Genomic DNA, 23,228 nt, shown 5'->3' with positions numbered 1-23,228 from the left:
CCCTCTAAGATACGGCTTTGCTGTGTAGCCCAGGCTAGCCTTTAACTCATCAATCTTCTGCCTCTGAATCCCAAAGGCTAGGATTATATTCTAAAGAGTCTTGATTGCCACCCACACCCTAGGTCGTCATTGCGGACATTGCCCACCTGGATATTTACTGGTGCTTGGAACGTCATGGCTCTGGGCATGCTAGGAAGAGCTCCCAAGCGCAGAGTTTTATGTCTCCTATGCCGATCGCACAGCAGGCTGTAGATTGCACTATAGTGATCATAGGCGTCTGATCTTAACGACTACCAAAGGGAAGGAGAAAGAGTGAAAACCCAATGAGATGTCACATCAATGACCATACCCTTCAACATCAGCAGAATCCCCAGCAGCTTCTTCCTTCCTTCCCAGACCCAGGAAGGACAAAGGGAGAGGAGGAAGGATGAAAGCAGAAAAACCCAAGTGCTCAGGAAGGAGACAATGCAGGAAAGGCAAGCAAGAGGAAAGGCTGCTGTTGGGGGATAGCATTTTAAAGTGTGCTGCTTTTTTTCCTACTGCTTTTGTTAACAATTGGAAGATGTGTTCGAGTAAATAAAATTAACCTGCAGGCAGGAGGCTGAGTCAGCATGTAGCTGACAGGAAGTGGTAAGGAGGAACCATGTGTAGAAAGGGTTTTTTAAGTGGGGGCTGAGAGAAGGACGGTGGGTTTTCTGGAAGATACCAGCAAAGGGAGAAGATTAGCTACCTGCTGTTCAGCCTCTCTCAGCTAGCAGAACTCCACCTAAACTGTTTAGATTTAGATAAAGTCTCCCTTAGTAGCTTTGGAAGAGTCGGTGCCTGAGGGAACAGAATCCCCTCAGGCTGCGGCCCTTGCAGCCAGCCCAAATGCTGCAGTGGAGTTCAATCTCTGACTAGGATAGCTGTTGCTTAAGGGGTAGTCGTCACCGTAGATAATAAAAAACAGATAACAGGCTGCTTGACTTATTTCCTCTCCGCTCTTTCCTAGATACCTCAAGTGTCCGTTCCTTGTCCAGTCCCATGTCTTCCATGGCCAAGAGGACATCATCATTGAGGGGATCCGTCTGTCTTTCTTCCTTCAGTTGCTGGCACTCAGCTATTAACTGTAACATGGAAAGATGCAAGCTGTCAAGTCCCCAGGTAACTACATCAACATGGCATGTGATATATACTGACTAAGCTCTTTTATGCCCACTTGCTGAGGATTCTCTGGGTCTCATACAAAAATCTAAGCAAGACAACTCTGGCAATCAGCTCTGAGCTGACAAGAACCTCCTGTTTCCTGAGCTCCTGGGGTATGTGGAATGATCATAATGGGGAGCAGCAGGATGCTACAGAAGCTGTTAAAATGAGCACACTCAGACAAGAGAGGCATTCTAGTGGCAGGAACTGGGGGTATACTGCCTCACAAGTCAAAAGCATACTCTGATTTAGGGACAAATGGTAAGGAACAGTGTCACTAGTCTCCACAGCCTAGCTGGCTCTTGCAGCTCCCTGCTGAATTCACATGCCACTTCAGTTTTACACAGCAGTTGGTTCCTAGTGCTCATCTCTTCAGGTCTTGGGCAGATTAAGTTCCCTGAGGCAAGGGGCCCAGCTCACCCTCTCAAAGTTGGGATCCGCATCCCCTAGCTTCATCCACTTGTGCCTGCAGATCTGCTCCATTGAGAGGCGTTTGTTCGGGTCTAACACCAGCATGTGGCGGATCAAGTGCTCACATTCTGCAACAGACAAACAGCCTGCCTTCAGTCTGGTGAGGGGAGGCACTGGGGCAGCGGAGGAGCTCCAAGCAAGAGCATCAGGTAGATTCTCAGGCTCCCTGCTTCCAGTCCTGTTTCTCTTCTGTCTTGATCCTTACCTACTTCATTGCTTACTCCAGAAGGAAACAGGCAAAGCAGAGAGAGATGGAGGAGAAAAAGAAATTCAAACGGGGCAGTCCAGTCCATGCCTCCACTAAGTCTGATGAGAAAACTACGGGCGAATGCATGAACTCTATCTATAATGTATGCCTCTGCTGGGAAATCGCTCTGTTTAAATAAAATGCTGATTGGCCAGTGGCCAGGCAGGAAGTATAGGCGGGACAAACAGAGAAGAGAATTCTGGGAGGTGGAAGGCTGAGGCAGAGAGACGCTGCCAGCCGCCGCCATGAGTACCAACATGTAAGATACTGGTAAGCCACGAGCCATGTGGCAAGGTAAAGATTTATAGAAATGGGTTAATTTAAGATAGAAGAACCAGATAACAAGAAGCCTGCCACGGCCATACAGTTTGTAGGCAATATAAGTCTCTGTGTGTTTACTCGATTGGGTCTGAGTTGCTGCAGGACTAGCGGGTGAGAGAGATTTGTCCTGACTGTGGGCCAGGCAGGACTGGAGAAAACTTCAGCTACATGCCTCCCTTTCATAGAATTAAGAATAGAATGTCCTCTATCGAGATTTAATGTCTTATAAGCTCTCAAATTGGTCAGCTCCAGCCTCCTATACATATTATCATGTGCATATTAATAACTTTGGGTTAGGTGTGCATATGACTCTTCAAAAATCAAGGGATCTGGAGTTTCTCATGGCACAGGGGACATGGAGACGGGGATGTGCAGAGGCCACCTATGTCACAAGCCTTCTACAGAACTTTCTTGATGTGAATTAAACACTACAGGAACATAAAGTGGAGCTCACAGAGATCTGGCCAGTGGGTCTCTCTCTCTGGGAACTCACACTCCAGGTTATACTGGAGAACAAAGAGTTCAAAATCAGAAACCTAGATTCTGATTTCACAGCCACCCACTTTAAAAAGTTTCTCATCTGTGAACTGGAAGCTCTGATGACAATGTGGGAGCAGTAGCTATGGGAAGGTGGTAGGCAATGACAAGGCCATAGTATTCATGTATTCCTCATAGCACTTTACAGTTACTATCTCAGCCTCACCAGGATCCTAAGCAGTGTACTATCAATCACCCTTCCCTCTTTAGAATGGCCCAGATTAAGTACAGAGTCCACAGTCACATGGTTTTCAAGTCAGATTCAAACCAATAGTCTGGGTGTCCACCACATGTGTGCATGTGTGTGCAGGTACATTTGCCTATGTAAACAAGCATGTAGGCCAGAGGGTAATGCTGAGATGTCTTCCTCAATTGTTTCCATCTTTTTTTTTCTTTTCTTTTTTTTTTTTTGGAGACAGAGTCTCTCATAAACCTGAAAAACACCAATTCAGCTAGACTAGCTGGCCAGTGAACTCTTGAGTTTTTCACATCTCCACACTCAGTGTTGCGGTTAAAGGTGTAGACCACTATGCTCACTTTTATGTGCTTGCTAGGGATTCCAAACTAAGGTCTAATGCTTGCACAGCAAGCATGTCACCCAACGAATCATCTCCCCAGCCCTTTACCTGGTGCCTTAACCACAACTGTTATGTTGCCTCAATCCCACAGAGCCAATGGGGGTCCAATCTACCTGAACCACCACCAGACCTTCACCCAAGCCATCTGCTTGCTTAGACAGCCAGAAAAGGTTCCTCAGTGGTCTTTCTGCTTCTGTTCTTCCTTCAGTTACAGTCTACTCTCCACTGGGATGCTTCTAGAGCCAAGGCTAGACCAGCACCCCCTTAATAACTCTATAATTTCTTCCTATGATCCTCAGAATGAATATCCAAAGCCCTGGGCCTCCAAGGCTTGTGTCTGGTCTTCCACACATGCAGCGCTCCACTGTCCAGCCTCTCTGCTTGCTCCTTCTTAGGTGAACAGTCACTCCTCAGGCCTTCTCACCGAAGCTCCCTGCTATACAGGTAAGAGCTTCCTGTCACTCCCTCAGAAACCCTTCCCTGACCTCTGACACAGGCTCAGGTGTCTTCATTGTGTCACCTGACTTTTCTTTACATGAATGATTTAAGGACTCATCTTGTTCATAGTTGTACTTGCTCACTGTCCCTGTCACAATGTCATGCAGATGTCTTTTCTACTGCCATATGCAATATGGAGTCTCCAGTACCAAAAATGATTATTATATCCAATAGGGCCTGAATATCTACTGAATATATGAATAAACATTTATTGAGTATTCACCTTAACCAGACAAGACTGTATCATGAAAATGCTTTTTATTTCATTTATTCTCCACAACAATCCTAAGTTTAATAAAGAGCCTTCTTTCTTTCTTTTTTTTTTTGGGGGGGGGGTTTCTCGAGACAGGGTTTCTCTGTGTAGCTTTGCGCCTTTCCTGGAACTCACTCTGTAGCCCAGGCTGGCCTTGAACTCACAGAGATCCACCTGCCTCTGCCTCCCAAGTGCTGGATGAAGAAGTGAGATTTTGAAAAGTTAATGCACTCAGCTACCTCAAGGCTCTTGCCTATCCTGTAATGCCTCTTCAAGTGGATATAAATTCTATTTCATCTATTTTTCCAGAAAAAAATTCAATTCTGCAATTCCTATAGCATTTTTGGTAACATCATTGTCATAAAAGATATACTAAGAGTAATGTAAAAGGATTACTCTTAATTTTTAATGTATTATAACTTAAAAATCCAATAAAGATACTAAACAAAAATATTAATTTGTTTTTGCTTTGTGAGCAAAGGTATATTCAAATGCAGTTCAGATCTGAAAGACTATGGTCTCTACATTCTAAAATTATGTCCAGAGTAGCGAGGCTAGGCCCCACACTGTAACATCCATGACATACAGGTCTATGGTCTGCAATCATTTAAGAGAGAAAAAAGGTGCTCTTAATTCACAAAGTTGCTCTAAGCTAAAGACCTCAGTGCAGGGAGGCAAGGGTGTGCCTTGGCAGTTGTGAAGCTGCTGTTCAATCCTCTAGATGGCAGTCTACTGTCTTCCTTTGGCCTTTCCACACAAAATGTAGAACACTACATCAGGGGACCAAGGCCAAATAATGTTTATAACAGGCTTGCTTTAAAACAGAGATTTCCTTTTCTAGGCAATTTCCTTAAACAACAACAAACCAAAACAGAACCTGTCAAAAGTCCCAATGCAAACCTCTATTCCAGGATTCTGAAACATCTGTCCAGTCATCCTTAACCTTATTTATCCCAAGAGACCCTGAAGACTCACTAGAAAAAAATTCACAAAACTATATGTATACAAACTTGCATTAATTTTTGATTGTTCAAGGAGCAAAAAAAAAAAAAAGTTTGCATATATTCCCTGGATGTCTCCAGGCCTCAGATTAGGGGCCACTGCTTCATGTCAATGGCACAAGAGCAGGGGCGCTGATCTGTCTGTCACACGGAACAGAAACTGCAGAGGATTGGAAGCCTAACAGACACTTTGAATCTGTTGCAGAGGGTGAAACATGGCTGAACTCAGCATCGAGCCACATTTTCTCGGTGTCATATAGCTCATGAAATTGGGTTCAGATGAGAACTGAATACAGTATTCTGCACAAAATATGGAAAGAGGGTGAAAAGGAAGGCAATGAATGCTCCCAAATCTAACACTCCAACCACAGAACACTCAAATGAACAGCAGGAGGATGAATTAGAGCAAAGGGGTGAGCCATGGCCCTGCCAGATGCCAGCAAGTGCTCGACTGTGCAAAGTGGCTCATCACTTGTCCCCTCCCAGAGGGTACAGCCTTGGCTGCTGAGACCCAGGACTGGCGGACACAGCAGTGGAGCTGCTATACTGCTCGTGCTAGAGAAGCAGCACCCCCCACCCCTCCCGAAGCTGCTCTTGTCTGTTCCACACATGACTCCAAGTGGTCTCTTCAGCAAAATCATTGCGGTCTGTGAAACTCAATCCTCCCCTGGAATGCCAAGTAGAGGATGTACAGAGCAGTCTCGGCAGCGCTGACAGGCATTTGGAGGACTTTGAGAAATGGACTTCCAAATGGTCCGAGAACCAGAATGTAGGCTGTCTGTAACTTTATCTGAGATGGCATGAACATCTTTGTCTTGAAGAGAACTTATCCAAGGAGGCTGAAAGGGTTTGGCTTGAGAGGGATACCAAGGAAGGGAGTATGTGTGTAAAAAAGCTCTCTATATTCATTAAAGACAAAATTCATCAAAGATTAATCTAATTTCCATGACAGAAGAAGAAATGAAATAATTTAAGAATTTATGAGGCTTATTTACCACAGAGAAAGGCAGACATGGGCAGGAAGGACATTCTGGGCTGTTCTTTAAGTATCTGAGGGATGTTCCACAGACAAGGCTGTGTGTGGACAGACTCTGCTGTCCAAAGATCTGAACGTGGAAGAATTAGGAAGTCAAAATCCAACTCAGGGAAGGGTTTCCTGATGACCAGTACTGATGAGATGTATAGGTGAGCAATCTGAGCAGGCTCTTAGGGAAGCAGGTGGAAGTGGGTGGAGGTGAGGGTGGTACAGTGCAGGCAAGGCCACACCTAGGTCACAGCTACTCTTACTCCTTTCCAGATCACTCACTAATTCTGGGTAACAAGAGGACATGATGAACTTCTTAGTCACCTACTCTCAACTCTGAAAACTCCTTAATGGTGATAAGGGAATGGTCTGTCTAGGATGTAGAAACCTAATTTTCAGTAGAAACCTGTATCAGGAGGTTGGCATTTAGGATGTCATTAAAAGACTCACAGACTTAGGTTTGAGGAAGAATGACAACCATCGAAGACTTTAACTGTACCTTTCTGAACCATGTTTCACCAATGTCACCAAAGTGCCCAACATGAATCGGGTCCCCAAGATGGCAGGTGTAAGAAACACAGCTCAAGTGACTGTGACAACCCTTGCTAACAACTGTAATGTCCTAAGAAGCAATCTGTGGTGGAAGAGACATAAAATCCCAGCCTATGATGTATAATGTGTATTGTCCCCAAACCAAACAACAAACCTGGGGACAATGGCTTATGCCTGTAATTCCAACATTTGGAGGGTGACAACCACGTTTGAGGCCAGCCCTGGCTATGTGGCCAGTTCTGGGATTTCTAGGACAAACTAGTCTACAGAGTGAGACTGTCTCAAAACAAACAAAAATCCAAAATAAACAATACAAAAATAACAAATACCTAAGAAGTCACAACAGAATAGTAATCCTCATGCTTCAAGCTGGAATTGCTAGAAAACCATCGTTTTACTAAAGATTTGGGTGTGCTGCTGTGTGGAGTCAAAACAGGAAAGGGGAATGAAAAATCAATAGGGTTATTCGTTTAGAAACATTATTTGACAATATTAGCATGTACCAAATATTTGTGATAGGCAGAGTACTAAATTCCTTAAGCACTCAGTCTGCACTCCAACACTTATTACTGTTATCTCCATTTTATAAGAAATCGAAAATCAGAGAAATTAAGCAACTTGACCAGATAATAAAAGGGAAAGTCTGTTCATTTTTGTTGTTGTTATTTTGTCTTTTAGATAAGCCAGACCCAGGCTAATCTTGAACTCATGATCCTCCTGCCTCATTCTCCAAATCATTTGAATTTCTGGGTTGTATATATTTTTTCATTATTGTGTATGCAAGCATGCATGCACACCATGGCCAATGTGTAGAGGTCAGAGGATGGGGTAGTTTGAAAGTAACTGGCCCTGTAATCTCATAGAGAGTGGCACTATTAGGAGGTGTGGCTTTGTTGGAGTGGGTGTGGCCTTGTTGGAGGAAATGTATCGCTGTGGGGGCAGGTTTGAGATTTCCTGTGCTCAGGATACCATCCAGTGTGTCAATGGACTTCTTCTTGTCTGCAAGATGTAGGACTCTCAGCTACCATCTGCCTGCATTCGGCCATGCTCCTGTCATGATTATAATGGACTGAATCTCTGAAGCTGTAATCGAGCCAACCCAATGAAATGTTTTTCCTTTATAAGAGCTACCGTGGTCATGGTGTCTTTTCACAGCAATCAAAACCCTAACTAAGACAGAGGGTAATTTGTGAATTTGGTTCTCTTCTACCTTTAAAGCAGGGGGAGTAGTCCAGGAAACAAACGAGTAACCAGGCTTGTGTGACAAGGGCTTAACCCTTTATCCACTGACACACCTACAGAATTCTTAATCTAAATACTACTTTTTAAAATACATTATTAGTTAATCAACTGTCTCACTTATCCAGAGGGCCTGATCCAGTTCCATTGGGCCTATGCTGAGACACTTTGCTCAGCCTTGGTGTAGGGAGGAGGGGACTGGACCTGCCTCAACTGAATCTACCCGGCTGAGCTGAAACCCCAGGGAAGACCTTGCCTTGGAGGAGGTGGGAATGGGGTGTGGATTGGGTGGGGAAGGGATAGAGGTTAGGGTGGGAGGAGGGAGGACAGGGAATCCATGGCTGATATGTAAAATTAAATTAATTATAAAATAAAAATTTTAAAAATACATTATTAGTAGGTAGGTAATCCCAGTACTACATAGGCAGAGGCAGGTGATCTCTGAGTTCAAGGCTAGCCTAGTCTACAGACTGAGTTCCAGGACAGCCTAAGCTAAACAGAGAAACCCTGTCTTGAAAAACCAACTGACCGACCAAACAAACAAAAAACATTATTAGTGTTTGAGGCAGCAGCCAGCATATCTTTAGAAAGACAAATCAAGACAGTTCTCTTATCCAGCAGATGATACATGCTATGTGATCCCCAAAGGCCGCATCACACTGAGTCGGTCACAAGCAGGTTCCAAACAGAGCAGTTGAAATCCTGGTGGGAAAACTATGAATTAGATGACAAAGAGCAGGAGGTGGGGATGACAAGCAGGCGAGTGAGACATTGGGAACATAAGAACACAAAAAGGGTGGGGGCTGCACCTACTAATGCTTTCCGTAGTTAGAGTGAAGGTGCTACCGAAGACTCCACTCTGGTGAGTGCCATGGACGGAGGCCATGGCAGAGGGCTATGGTAACAGGCCTTGCCAATCATGCAGTCAGACAAAGAGAACAGAGCTCTGTGGGACTGGATCATCAGAACCTCTGGGCTGACCCCATGAAGGAAAGTCAGGTGTCCTTAAACCTCTTGGTGTGGCGCCAAAGTACGGGGCCCGGCAAAGCATTGTTCTCCAGTCTGCTGTGGAGGAACAGTCTCAAAGAAATGAAGTCACAGATTCCTGACACGTAAGCTTCTTTGAACTGGTGGAAAGAGAAGACATCTGGGCACCAGAGGGCATTGTAATAGTACAAGAAATAATTACCCAGGAAATCCATGCTTCCTCCAAGCATGTGGAAGGTGTCTTTCCAGTCAATAATACATAGCTCAAAGGTGATTCTCAAGTAAGTGTTCAGCCCCAAAGTCTCTATTTTCGATAATTTAGCATGCTTCTTAGCAACGTTAAATTCTTAGTGATGGATTGCTTTTATAGCAATTCAAATTTCAGAGAGCTCTATTTTTCTAAATCTCAAAATCCAAAACAGGAACAAAAATTAATTGGCAGTCAAACCTCTAAAACATCTATTTCCATGGACAATGAACAACTTTCAGAACTTGAAACAGTTAAACTGCATTTTAGAGTCTGGATCCGAGTTGGCACACTGTTACTCATGTCCTCTGTCCCTCTGTCCGGGCCAGGGATCAGAACAGGGAGAGTTGACAGGGCAGACAAACAGCTGAGGAGGGGCTGCAGGACCTCAGCATGGAGCCACATGGCTTTCACAGGACTCTATGGTACTTTATATGTTCTGGACTTACAGATGTTTGTGACTCAGAGCGCCTCAGTAATGCTGACTGCTTTTTCAGAAAAGAAAACCACAAATAAAACATTCTCATATTCTCTCATAATCCCTCCCCTCTTTCTCTCTCAGTCTCTCCCCCTTCCCCTTGCCCTGTCTTTGAAACGATTTCTCACAATGAAGCCCAGGCTGGCACTGAACTTACTAGCTTCCTGCCTCTGCCCTCCAGGTGGTGGGGCTACAGACATGTACCATCATACCTCATTTTGCAGTTTTCCCTCTAAGGACAGAAAATAAAGTCTGTCATGGTCTCTTTAGAAATAACTAAAAAGTTAAATCAATTTAAAAAATAGCTTTGGGTTTTGGTTTTTACCAAGACACCTTTTGGTGAGAAGCTGGCTGGAGCTAGAAACCCCAACTCTGCTGTGGATTGAGCCCTAGACATGACTTTTACATCTCTGCCAAGGAAGCTCTGTCACTGCCAACTGCCAGCAGCAGTGAAATCTATCTGACATGGTCCCTCTTTTAAAATCTAAACAAAGAAGGAAAACGGTCTTCAAACAAGACGTTTATGTATATAAAACATTCATCAGACCTGGCAGCAAGTACCTTTACCTGCAGACCCATCTAACGGCCTCCCTTCAATGCTTTCTTTGATATCCACTATAGGACTCTCCTGATACTTTGAATAATTGCCAGATATGCATTTGCTGAGAACTAAACAGAACTGAGAATGGTTAGGTGTTCTCTGAAGCCAGACTGCTAGAGTTCAAAGCTTGGGTCTGGCACTTATTAAGTGAGGCCATCCCTTCATTTTTGTTACCAATCAAACGACCCATCATTCATTCAGCCTAGCTCATGGGACAGAGCACTGGGCATTAAGCAGTTAAATCAGCAGTGTCTAGGGTACAGGAGCCCAGTGTTAGTTATTACTCAACCTCTGGAGTCAAGCGTCTGCTTAGAATTTTCTTTCTCTGTTTTTCTATAGAGGGCTTCTGTAATCCAGAAAACAGTTCGACTAAAAGGGGCCATAATAAGCACAACACTGTCAACACTCTGTCCCTGGTTTCTAGAAAAGTTAGGTAAACTCGTGGGAACAGTGTGAGGACTGCTTCACTCTGAAAAGCAGTTCTGTTTTGTTTTTGAAATGGGTCTCATAGATCCCAGGTTGGCTCTGAAACTGGCATGTAGCTGAGGGTGACTTGTGTTCTCTTGCCTCTGGCCTTCCAAGTGTGGAGATTACAGGTGTGTGGCATCACACCCAGCTCTCTGGCATGAGGTGTATTCCCTGTGTGAATGGAAGCCAAACCACCCCAAGTTTTTCTCCCCAGATAGACAGCAGACCTTCAAAGATGCCCCTCTGCACTCACAGCCCATCGGGCAAGTGACATCCATTCCCGGTCCTGTTCCTCTTCACAAAGTGCTTTCCACCAAGGGAGACATTGTGTGGTTCTTGATGAGTAAGCTGATGAGGCAGAGTTACTTTCCTCTAAGTGGTAGCTTTCTGGAAGTAGCTGCAGGCCATATTCTCCATCAGAAGCATTATGTAAGTGGGGTCTTGCATTCCCAGTGATAAAATGCTTATGCAAGATTACAGCTAATTAAGTCCCAATGAAGTCTAATCAATAAGGACTCAAAAATATTGCCCACAAGAGATCTCAGTGCACTCAGCATCAGTACAGCTTCTTCATGGTAAATTAATTTTCCTTCCGTTAAGTAAATGATCTGACTACATTTGCTCGTAGGTGACATTTAACAGAAGGCGGCGGCAAAGCACATAGCCAGGGGTTTACAATGTGGTGTTAGGGAGTGAACCTAGTAATCAACTGCTGAAGTTGGCTTCCAGCAGTGGGATGAGTCAAATGGAGCCTCTGCTGACACTGGCCGAAGCAGGCCTCATCTTATATGAACTTGGGAAACCGAGTTTCCCCCTCTAATCGTCACATGGCTAAGGCTGTGATGTTACTGGAGTGATGAGCTCTGAGCTCTGGGTTAATCCAAGAAGCTCCACTCAAAAAACACTGGCCTGCACCAAACAAGATGTGACAGAGACTCAGAGCCAACTTGATGGTACATCAGAACAGTTTCCTCCCCGCTCTGAGATGGTTCATTACGTATCCCAGACTGGTCTCCAACTTACTCTATAGCCCATGTTGGCTTTAAACTCACTTGTGTTCCTCCTGCTTCAGCCTCCTGAGTGCTGGGATGACAGACCTGAGCCAGCTGGCTCAAAACACCTTTTTCGAACTAAGCAGAAGTCACTTGATCTAGTCATCTACACAGTAACAAAAGAAGATAAAACCAATGGTTTACTAAGTGAGTCAGACCATCAGTGAGCTATCTATCACTTTAATAATACAACCGAGTCTAAGGAAGAGTCTAGTAAAGGAGTAAAACCATATTTCTTCCTTAACTTTTCTTTTTTGGGGGGATGGGACATTGAGACAGGGTCTCTATTATGTACCCGTGGCTGTCTTGGAACTTGCTATATAGAGCAGCCTGGAACTCACAGAGATCTGCTTGCCTCTGCCTAAGAGCCGGATTAAAGATGTGTGTCACCATGCGGGACATTGTGATTTCTTCCAAAACATTCACTGAAAATTTATGTATGTCCTGCCAGGCGCTGCTAGGTTGTGGTTGTATAACATGCAGGCCCGGGAAGAAGGCGTGTCCATGATATACTAGGTGGTATAAAACTACTCCATCTAGAACAAATGTCACTTAACAGTGTATGATCTTAGTTGATCTCGGGACACGCAGGGAAGAACACTTGTGTCTGACCAGCTTTGACACACTGTGTGAAGATGCAGTGACAGGCAGAAAATAAGCTTTGAGTTCCTGAACTAACAGTATCCATCTGCAGAGCCTGCTCTCCTATACAGCCGGAGACACTCTGGAACCCAACTGAGCCAGAAAAGGATAGTGGACAGGGTCTTCTCAGGGCCTCACATACTAATGCAGAAAACTATCCCAGCTCTGCTGGAGTTTCTAGATCTTTTCCACAGGAATCAGTAAGCTCAGCTCAAGTCAGTGACAGCCAGAGAATGGGCCTTGTTCTAAGGACTTTCCTTGACCACACTGCCCTCTAGAGGACAGTGACAGAAACAGAAAGAGAGTGACTACAGACCCAACAGCTCTGACCTCCACAAAAAGAGCCAGTGCAGGGTCTAGTGAGTCACAACTATGCCCAGAGACAGAAAGGACCCAGAGACAGACTCAGCTTCTTTCCATTGAACCTGAGCATATTTGAAGAAAGGCTTTGCTCAGAAGACAAGAAAGAACATCTATGATTTCATTTTCTTCTATGCCTCCTCATATGGACAGCACCAGCCTCTGATGGGTCTTGGGATTCAGGTCTATGGTATGGGACAGAGCCAAGCACAACCATATTGCCGAGAACAAGAATGATTGTATGATAAGATAGCAACTGTCAACTCATTTCTTACACTGGTTCATTTCTTAATTTCTGTACTTAATTTTACAGAGTCTTTTATTCTACTCAGGGAATTTCATCTCTGAGGTTAAAGAGTGACACTATTTAGGACAACCACACTGCCATTTCCAGAGTCTTTCAGCTTTATGATAACTTACTAAGAGCGTGGTTTCAGCAGTTATTTGCCAGGAGCTATTCTCAGCAACCAGCTTTGGGGAGGCTTAATTGAGCAAGAACATTGCCACGTTCTGGTGTGAGAGGCTGGGGTGGAGGGCAGAGGAGATCCAAAGCCCTCACAAAAAATACTCTGGGCACTGGAAAAGCAGAGGAAGTGGTTTACTGAGCTGCCCTTTCTTGCAACAGTGAGGTTGAGCAGGACAGTACAGCATCTGAGGGCTGTTGAAGCTATGAGATCTGTGTGGCTGTAACAAGGCAAGTCATTTCTCTAAACGTCACCAGCAAGCAATAAAATAATACAAGGTAATGATTCCAGGGCATAGTCGCATAGTTTAAAGCAGATGAAATACAGGAAAATACTTTATAAACTCCAAAGCCTTACAGAAATGTGGTTTTGTGTGTGTGTTTGCTGGTGGGCAGTGACTGAGACAGGATCTCTATGGCCTAGGAGCGCCTCAAACTCACTAAGCAGCCAGAGATGACCTTCACCTGCTGAGCCTCCTCCCAAGTGCTGGGATTATAGGCATGCACAATAGAATTTTTTGATATTGTTTGGGTGATCCCTCGGGAAGGGATTTTATAGGCTGTATTTTAACAAATCTGTGCATTAACTCCCTCCCTTAATACATCTTTATGCATGCCTACCAGAACTCAGACACTATCCCAAGGCCTGGGAATACAGCAGTGAACAAAATCTAAATGCTTCTCCCTGTCAACGAGCGATGGAGTGGGAGGTGAGAAGAAGACAAACAGCATGTGGAGTTGGGACAAGTGTTAAGACAAACAGAACTGTGAAAGCCACTGGGGGTGGTGTGGGGTCAGGAGAAGCCTCAGAGCGCCCGCCTGAGGGGAAGGGTCTTGTGCTTGCTGAGTCAGAGAATGGCAAGGACCTAAGGTCAGAACAATGAAATGGAATGGGGGTGGGGGTGAATGCTGCAGGGGAAGTTATAATTGTGAAAATTTCTGATTTTCTTTTTTGTGTTCTTTTTTGAGACATAGTCTCACTCACTGTGTAGACCAGGCTGGCCTTGAACTGATAGAGATCCACCTTCCTCTGAGGGCTGGTGTGAAAAGTGTACACCACCATACCTGGCCTGATTTTAATCTTAAGAATAAATGAAAGCCCTTGGACCATAGGAGGGCTTGACTCTGACACAGACTTAGTAATGTAGTAAGTCCTGCTGTGTGCCAGACACTATGGTAGATTATAAGTGATTGTGGGAAAGATATTTTGCTTGTATATACTCAAGTTCAGAGTCTGGTGTGGAAGGCATATAATGAAAGAATTACTTACAACGTAGTTTGATAAATGTCATAGTAAGACAAAGTTCAGAAAGATAAAATAGAAATAGAAAATATCTAGATTCTTCTTTTTTAGTGTGTATGTGTAGATCAGAAATATCACCCATCTTTTTTTGAGACAGGCCCTCTCATCAGTTTAGAGCTCAAGTAGGCTAGACTGGCTGGGCAGAAAGCCCAAAGGATGCCCCCACCTACACCTCCCAACCCAACTGTTGAATGACAAGCATGTGCCACCACACCCAACACTTTTAAGTAGGTTCTGAGGATCGAACTCGGGTCTTTGTGCTTGTGAGGTAAGCACTTCACTGACAGCTAGTTGTCTCCCCAGCACCTGTATCTTTATTTGTAACTTACCAAACTTCTCACTGGATTCTACACTATAAGAGTGAGTGGAAAGGAGTCTGGAAAGAAGGAAGTATTTAGGGCAGAGGGAACTGCTCCAGAAAAGATGACAGTTAAGGAACCAGAAGTAAGTTGGGATGACAGGCTGTAGCTAACATGGGGGTCTAACAAATGGAGGGGCCAGCTCCCAAAGGAGCTCTACTGCCACTATTTACAAACACTGCTCATGAGATCCATTCATGAAGTTGCAATCAGCACCTAAGGAACAGAATAAAATATACTGGGGTGTGATGCCCATAGGAAAAGTAGGCTTTGCCCTTTAAAAATGCTGGCAGAGTGCCTGGTGATATTGGCTAACTGGGTAAAGCCCTGGGTTTGACCACCAGTACTGGAGCAGGGACCTCTTTGGGGAGGGGGTCTGGTGACAAGCCTGTAACTCCAGCACTCAGGAGACTGAGGTAGATGGATCTGGAGTTTAAAATCAGCCTGGGCTATAGAGTAAGACTCTATCTCAAAACAGTATATTTTGATTTTTTACATATGTGTTCTGAATTATAGTATAAAGTATACTTTTATTATGGTTCTAGTAAAAATATTTGAAATTCAGTGCTTTAGACATATTAGGAGTAAACTTTAAGGCAATGGCAAACCATTGAAACATTTTAAAGTACAAAATGCTATGATCAGATTTGTGTGTTTGTGTGTGTGCATATGGGAAGCATGTCTGTATGGTGTAGTTTGTCATTATTTGTGTCTGCAAAGGTTTCTCATGCAACAACATGGAGAATAGACAAGGCTGAAACCAAGAATCCACAGATTTGACCACTGTCTAATCTAGGCAAGAAAAGAAAGATGGCAACAAGGTCTATACAAGTGGCTACAGGACGGGGGACTGTGTGCACAGCCTTGGAGAACCAATTGGCTCTAGTGGAGGTGCTAAGAGAAGAAATGATCAAGACTTGTATCTGCCAAGCTGGAGAGGGGACAGAATTCACTAGGACAGCGGACACCAAACAGAGCAAATTTGTGAATATGAATGAAGTTCATTTTGGAAAATGTTTCAATGATATGACTTCAAGATCTAAAAGGAAAGACACAGTACTACAAAAGCTTGTAGGCCAGTTGTAGAGTGCCTACCTAACATGCTCAAGGCCCTGGGTTCAATTCTCGGCACTACAAAACCACAAAGTTTTAAAAGATGCTAAAAGTTTAAAAAATGGTTGGATATGTAGCCCTAGACCTCAGGAGAGAATTTGGGGCCAGACAGTTAATTGGGGGCTGCTCCTAACTGTGGGCAGTGGAGTCATGACAGTAAATAGGATGGCTAACATGTGAACAGGAGGGGATAGAAAGGGTGAACAGAGAACGAGAGATATGGCAGAGACGGTTAAGACAGTACACTCAGGGGAGGGAGAGAGCATGTGTCTCAGAAGCCACCGTAAGAAAAAGATACTTTACAAGACAGCGAAAAACCACAACGAGAAAATGAGCAATCCCAGATCCTTGGAGACTGAGGCAGAAGGATTGCTTAACCTCTTCAAAGGCTGGGAAACACTGTGAGACTTTGTTGGGGAGAAAAAAATGAAGACCTGATGAGACACCTCAAGAAAGATGTACAGATAGCAAATAAGCAAATGAAAAGATGCTCATCATCACAGACCGACCCCAGAGCTACAAATTACAACGCGAAACACCACACACCTGTGGGGGGACACGCCCAATGCTAAACAACAAAAGCTGTCGAGGCGTGCAGCAGTAGGAACTCATTCACAACAAGGCACAGCTCTCCAGGAGGCAGCTGGGCAGTCTGTTACAGATGGAAACCAGCTCTTACCACGTGACTCCATAGTCATGCTCCTTGTGTTTACTCAAGCGAACTGAAAATGTGTGTCCATACAAAAATCTGCACGAGGACATCACAGCAACCGTCAAAACTGGAAAGCAACTAAGACACTCACCAGTGGGCGAAAGGATAAACTGTGGCACATCCAAACAAGGGAGTATTATTCGGCACTAAAGGGAAATGAGCTAGCAAGACACAGCAGACCTTATATGCCTGTGCATGTGCCTAAGGGAAAGGTCAATGCAAAAGGCCACACACGGTGTTTCCAATCATATCACAGTCTGGAAAAGTCCAAAATGTATGGAGGCAATGAAAGGACCAATGACGGCCAGTTGGGAGAGAGAGAGAGGAAGAGGGAGGAACAGGAGAAACACACAGGTTCATCCCAGAGGTGAGGCTACTCTGTATGACATGATCCTGGTGGATAAAAGTCTTTATACACTTGTCAAAACCCAGGAACTCACAACTCCCACAGTGAACCCTAATATAAACTGCAGGCTCTGAGTGACAGGTTTGTGTGTGTGTGTGTGTGTGTGTGTGTGTGTGTGTGTGTGTGTGTGTGTCTGTGTCTGTGTGTGTCTGTGTGGTGGGGTGGGTACCAGTAGTGGGGAGGCTGTGAGGAGGTGGACAGAGGGCATATGGGCATCTTCTGTCCCTTCAGCTCAATCCTGCTGTGAACATAAAACTGCTCTCACTGGTTTTTCCTAGTGCTAAATAAGACAATGAGGAAATACAGCTCCAGTCTGGACACCCTATGACCACAGCGAGAGCCACCCGGTGCACACTTCTCTGCTTGCTTCACTGTACAGTCAAGCTGGAAAAAGTCAAGGCTTGGTCCTTATCTGTTCCTCCCATTCCTCTCCTGTTATGCACACACCATCGGAGTGCCTGCTCCTGCTGCTCCAAAACATCAATCATCTCCACTCTTCTCAATTCAACAGTCAGTTCTCTGTCCTCTGCCTCAGTTTCCTATGGCATCCCACTCCCTCTTTCCTGGAACATCTTCACTTGTCTTCAAGACAAGCAGCCTCTGGCTTTCCTTGCCAACCATCTTTCTGACCCCTGTTTACTTTGCTAATCTCTAAAAATCCTTGGTACCTCTTCCATGCCCAGAGAGTGAGCTCACCTGGTAGCATTAGACATTATACATTGATGATTCTCAGACAGATATCTCAGGTTAGTAATCATTCCTAAATTCACCTGCCGACTAGAGCCTCAACTGAGATGGCGAATAGGCACCTCCAACTTGACACTTCTAAAACCATCTCTCCAAAATTTTAACCATTTCCCCCAGTTATCCTCATTCTTTCTGCTGCTCGGGTAAAAAAACCTTAGAGTTATCTATAATTATCCTTTCTTTACATAAAATCCAATACCAAATATTACTGGAGACAGACTGCCTGGGTTCAAATTCTAGTTCAGCCATTTATTAGCTGTGTTACCCTCTCCTGGCCTTGGTATCATCTGTAAAGCGGGTGTGACCACCTTACAAAGCTCATAATACTGAAGGAAGCTAGCTAGTGTTTCAAAATGCTTTCAACATGCCTGCCATGCCGTATGCAGTAGTGTTCCCCCAGCCCCTCCATTACCCAGTTTGGGAACAGCCAACTGCAGCGCTCATGTGCACTCTAAGTCTCCTACCAACCAGGCTCCCTTTCTACAAGTGTCTTCAATGAGCCTGCCCTACACAGCACTGCACAGTACTGCATTATACTGCACAGCACTGCATTATACTACACAGCACTGCATTTCACTACACAGCACTGCATTATACTACACAGCACTGCATTCACTGAACAGCACTGCACTGCACCGCATTCCACTACACAGCAAAGCACACTACATAGCACTGCACTGCATTTTACTACACAGCACTGCACTACAATCTCCTTTCAACAAGCAGTGTAGCAACTGCAGTGATTGTCTTTAAAAGCTACTACAAAATCTTTTCAATTTGTTTGAAATTTTTCACAGTAAAAATGTAGAAGAAAGTCAGGCGGTGGTGGCACACCCCTTTAATCCCAGCACTCGGGAGGCAGAGCCAGGTGGACTCTGTGAGTTCGAGGCCAGCCTGGTCTACAGAGTGAGATCCAGGACAGGCACCAAAACTATACAGAGAAACCCCATCTCGTAAAAGAAAGAAAAAAAAGTAGAAGAAACTCCCATAGGTCAGACCATATCATTCTTCTGTTAGAGCCTCTAAATCTTCCCCCTCCACCAGAGTAAAAGCAAAAAAGTCTTTATATCTGCTGATGAGGTCCTCAAACAGGCTCTCTCAATTCTCTCTTCCTCTCTGCATTCTGAACTCTTCTGGGCACAGCCTCAGTTGCTAGCTCCCTGCGGCCTTCGGGCTGTCGTCCTCCGGTGTCTTCCCAACTGCACCTCTTTGAATGCTCTCCTACCCACCGTCCTAAAGGTTTCTACTTCATCCTCCAGAGCATTTATCACTACCTGACACACCACCTCCCCAGTCACCAATTCTGAGATGACTCAGTTAAAGCTAGCCCACATTCCACCTACTTATTCTAAAGGTATGCATGCATGCTTTCCTTAAGAGGAAGTAACAGACGAAGGGCACAACTTTCTACAGTGGCTCAGACATGACCTCTTACATGCACAGAAATGGTGAAGAGAGAAAGAAAGAAAGAAAGAAAAAAAAAAAACCCAAACCAAACACTCCTCGCCCCCAAGCAAAGCCAAACCCACATAAGTTCTGAGTTGTCAGGCAACTATAAAAATCTGGGTTTCTGGTGTCTGTTTTCAGTATTAAAACTTTTCCAAAAGCTAAAATTATCCTGCTGCCCGCTTACTTAGAGGGATTTTTTAAACAATTTGACTCTGAAGGTAGACTACAGATAGAACTAGGAAACGAGACGACACCAGGACTAAGATGCACAGCCTGCTTGTCCTGGGCATCCGTGCCCCAACAAAGGAGCTGCTGTACTGCAGTGAAAGGGTGTGGGGAAGAGAGCGGAAAGACAAATGTCCATCCCACCACCACGAGGTGAGGGGACCACTGACTCGATACACATCAATTAATCTAATCCCTACAGCAGGGCCACACAAAACTCTCAGTCAATTTACAGACTGAGGAAACAAAGGCTCAGACAAACTGGCACTGAGCAGAGCCCAGGTTCAAGCACAGGGAAGGCTCCCTGAGCCAAAGCCAGTTCCTTCTCTTGTTCCTATGGAACCTTGCCTCTCAGAGGAGCTACGACCTGCGGTTTAGAAAGCAGTCAAATGGTCATTTACCCACCATTACCGCACTTCTGAAATGACTTAACATGCCTGGCTCTCCATGAACCCAGTCATAGCTTTGTGCAGGCAACCCCCTTACCTGTGGACATGAAAAATGGGATGCGGAACTTTCCACTCAGCACCCGGGCCCGCAGGTTCTGCAGAGTGCTCCCATCAAATGGCAGGGCACCACACACAAGCACATACAGGACAACTCCAAGACTCTGCATCCCAAACAGAGAGTACGGACGGTTAATTGCGTCAGAAAACAAAAGAGGCCATTAGAGTGCATGTGAAGATGATGGAACCAACTTCTTCTGTCTTTAGGACTTAACATGGGTCATTATCAAGGTCAATAGTCTTCAGAGCAGTTAACAGTCTTCTTTGCTTCCAGACATGAATTTCGGAATCAGAACCCAGCCTCTCAGAAAGAATAATCCCTGTTCTTGGCACGGGCGTTATCCGCTCAGGCCCTTACAGGGTTCTTCTGCAGATGCAAAGCGAGTAGTTGAAACTCTAGGCCCATTGAGTCCAGTACTGGAGAGACTGCAAATGGACTGTGGGTTGCGAGGACACGTGAAGGTGCTCTCCACTCACACATGGCCCTGTGTGTCCTCTAGCAAGACAGCTGTCACCTAGAGACGGGAAGAGGGTGGTAAGAGGGTGGTAAGAGGGGGAAAGTACTTACCCAGATGTCCACTTTGGGCCCATCATACTCCTTCCCTTCGAAGAGCTCCGGGGCAGCATAGGGAGGGCTGCCACACCACGTCTTCAGCAGCTGCCCGGGGGTGAAGAGGTTGCTGAAGCCGAAGTCTAGAAAGGCAAATGGACAACACTCGGTCATCAACCTGCAAGCACTAGTCTCTGGTCAGCGGGGCACAGGCCACGTCACCAAGCTGAAATAGCAAATTTAAGAAATAAGCAGCCAGTCGCCTGAGCTGGTTGGAACTAGGAAACAGGCCAGGTGCAGGACCTGCCTTGCATGTGTGGGCCTTGGAAAGGAAGGGAAGGGGAAGAGGAGAGGGGAAGGGAGGGGAAGGGAGGGGAGACCCATGCTGGGAAACTTTTTAAGTTGTACGAAACATAGAACACAGGGCTTCACCCACGACAGGGAGAGTAGGGACAACTCTACCCTGAACTACACCCCATGAAGGAACTCTGGCCAGCTCAAGCGTGGTGGAGATGGCTCTGCAGGCCTTGCCCTTGTCCCCACTGCCCTCTGCCTTGCTAGCAAAAGTTAGATTACATTCCTAAAGCTAGCCACCAAGGTCTAGTCCCTTATTGGCCACTTCCTCCTCCTGAGGATGACCACCAACGTCCAGCTATGGAAGTACTGAAGTCCAGCAATCAAAAGCCCCCTTTGCCTCACCTAATTAACACACCCAATTAAAATTGAACACCTCATCCAAACATGGGTTTCCCCTTGTACCTCTATAAACTGTCACTTTCCTACGGGCCACGCCTGTCTCTTCTCTATCCAGAGGCGGTCCTTTGTCCCTCCAGGACAAATAAATCCCCTGCCCGCCCGCTTCCCCTTGTCCCGTCCCTTCCTGTCTTTGTCTGTCTCCCGTCTTCGTCTCTTATTCCATGCTCTCTCTCCCTCTGGGACAAATAAATCTCTTTTGTGCTGAGGGTCTTGGGGGTCCTGAGCCGATCTTTTCCTTTCACCCCCAGCCTCACTGATGCAAAAAGCTCTGACTTTCCCCGCCCTCTTTTTGAAGCAGGCCATCACCTTACAGCCATAACTTGCCTGCATCTGTATAGACAGACCAGGCTGGCCTTGAACTCATGGTGCTCTTCCTACCTTCGCCTCTTGAGTACTGGGATTACAGGTGTGAGGTGCCACACCTAGATGAAAGGACTGGTTGTTCACTCGGGCCTGCAGGTGTCCAGCGGGCCACTAAAAGCAGCTGAAAGTCTCATCTGCCTCCATTCGGCATCTGCCCTATGGACTCTGAGTCTCTCTTCTACAGGAAGACAGGTCGGCTGGATACACACCTTATAACAAGAGTCAAATCTGCCCTACAAAGCACGAGTGACTGTATGTTGACAGTGCTGGTCCTGAGATAACAGTCAACAGACCATAGTTTGAGCAAGACTGGTTAACTAGGCAGCTTCCTATGAGGCACCCCCTTCTGTCCCTCTCTACATAGCCTGGTAATCCACAGCAGCAACACTGAGCCAGGGCTAAGGACACTGGTCTTCCTGATATGGTTTTATTGGTTAAACTGCTTCCAACATTATTTTCCCTTCTGGTTTGGGGGTAGGCGCCACATCCGATTTCTTGAGGCTCACTGAGTAGCCTAGTGCTTGGAATACATGGGCGTGTCCTCAGTAGGACTCTGAGTTTTCATATGACTTTCTACAAATATATTTATAACCACCTAAAAACTAGACAATGGGACATTGTTATTATTGAGAAGATCTACTCAAAATGGAGAAAATGCACCTTATTTAGAAACTGAACAAAGAACATTCACGTTTTAACTTCAAGTCTGTTTTAACAGGCCACCTCCATTATTTTGTCTCTTCTCAATAGTCCAAGAGCAAAAGGACACAAGAGAGCCAGTGTTTGGGAACAATGCTTAAATACCAGGGAGAAGAGCAGGCTTGGGCAGCGGTGGCCCACGCCTTTAAGCCCAGCATTTGGAAGGCAGAGGCAGGCAGATTGCTGAGTTCCAGGACAGCCAGGGCTACACAGAGAAACCCTGTCTCAAAAAAACCAACCAACCAACAAACAAAAGGCAGGCTTGCTGAGCATGGTGACACACCTTATCCCAGGATTTGGGAGGCAGAGGTAGATGGATTTGGTCTACATAGAGAGCTCCAGGCCAGCCGCAGCCACACAGTGAAACACTGTCTAAACAAACTAACAAGGTAATAAACCCAAAGATAAAGACCACGGCATATAAATAGTTTGATGTCTGGACAGCCCCTGTGACAGGCTGAACCTATCTCTTGTCCCAGGTATACCACATTCCTCGACACCCTAGCAACTCGAAGGCTAGATCCCTCCCTACCTGGGGCCCCTTTCCCCTCTCCCTCGCCCTTACCCTCCCGTGGCGGCTTGCCTCCATTGGCCGTCTGTATTCCTTCTTTCTAACCAGCCAGAGAAGGACTTGCCAGTGAGGCCCTGCTCGTTTTGCCTGCCTCCCTGGGGCTAACTTTTCAGGTCCCCCAGCTTCTACTCTCGTTGAACTGGGAAACTTCCCCTTAGGAGTCTTAAGTTCCTCTTCTGGATTCCCAGTACCTGTCTGGAAAAAGACCAATTTCCAAAATCAAATATCCCATGGTGCTCAACAATGGTGGACCCACCTGTCACTA

General features: G+C 45.5%; 1 protein-coding gene across 1 annotated transcript in view; it reads right to left on the bottom strand.

Moving 5' to 3' along the window:
* The window catches only part of Sik3 (SIK family kinase 3), a 223,569-nt gene that overhangs the window by 30,354 nt on the left and 169,987 nt on the right, over positions 1–23,228 (bottom strand). The window contains 5 exon segments of the mRNA XM_052759044.1: positions 147–290; positions 996–1,106; positions 1,606–1,724; positions 20,005–20,128; positions 20,593–20,717. Of these exon segments, the coding sequence (XP_052615004.1) occupies positions 147–290; positions 996–1,106; positions 1,606–1,724; positions 20,005–20,128; positions 20,593–20,717 (623 nt within the window).

This window comes from Peromyscus californicus, unplaced genomic scaffold (assembly GCF_007827085.1).
Source record: "Peromyscus californicus insignis strain IS unplaced genomic scaffold, ASM782708v3 Scaffold_11__1_contigs__length_118956290, whole genome shotgun sequence".
Taxonomy (NCBI): domain Eukaryota; kingdom Metazoa; phylum Chordata; class Mammalia; order Rodentia; family Cricetidae; genus Peromyscus; species Peromyscus californicus.
The sequence above is the reverse complement of the archived record's forward strand: the minus strand, read 5'-3'. Positions and strand labels throughout refer to the sequence as shown.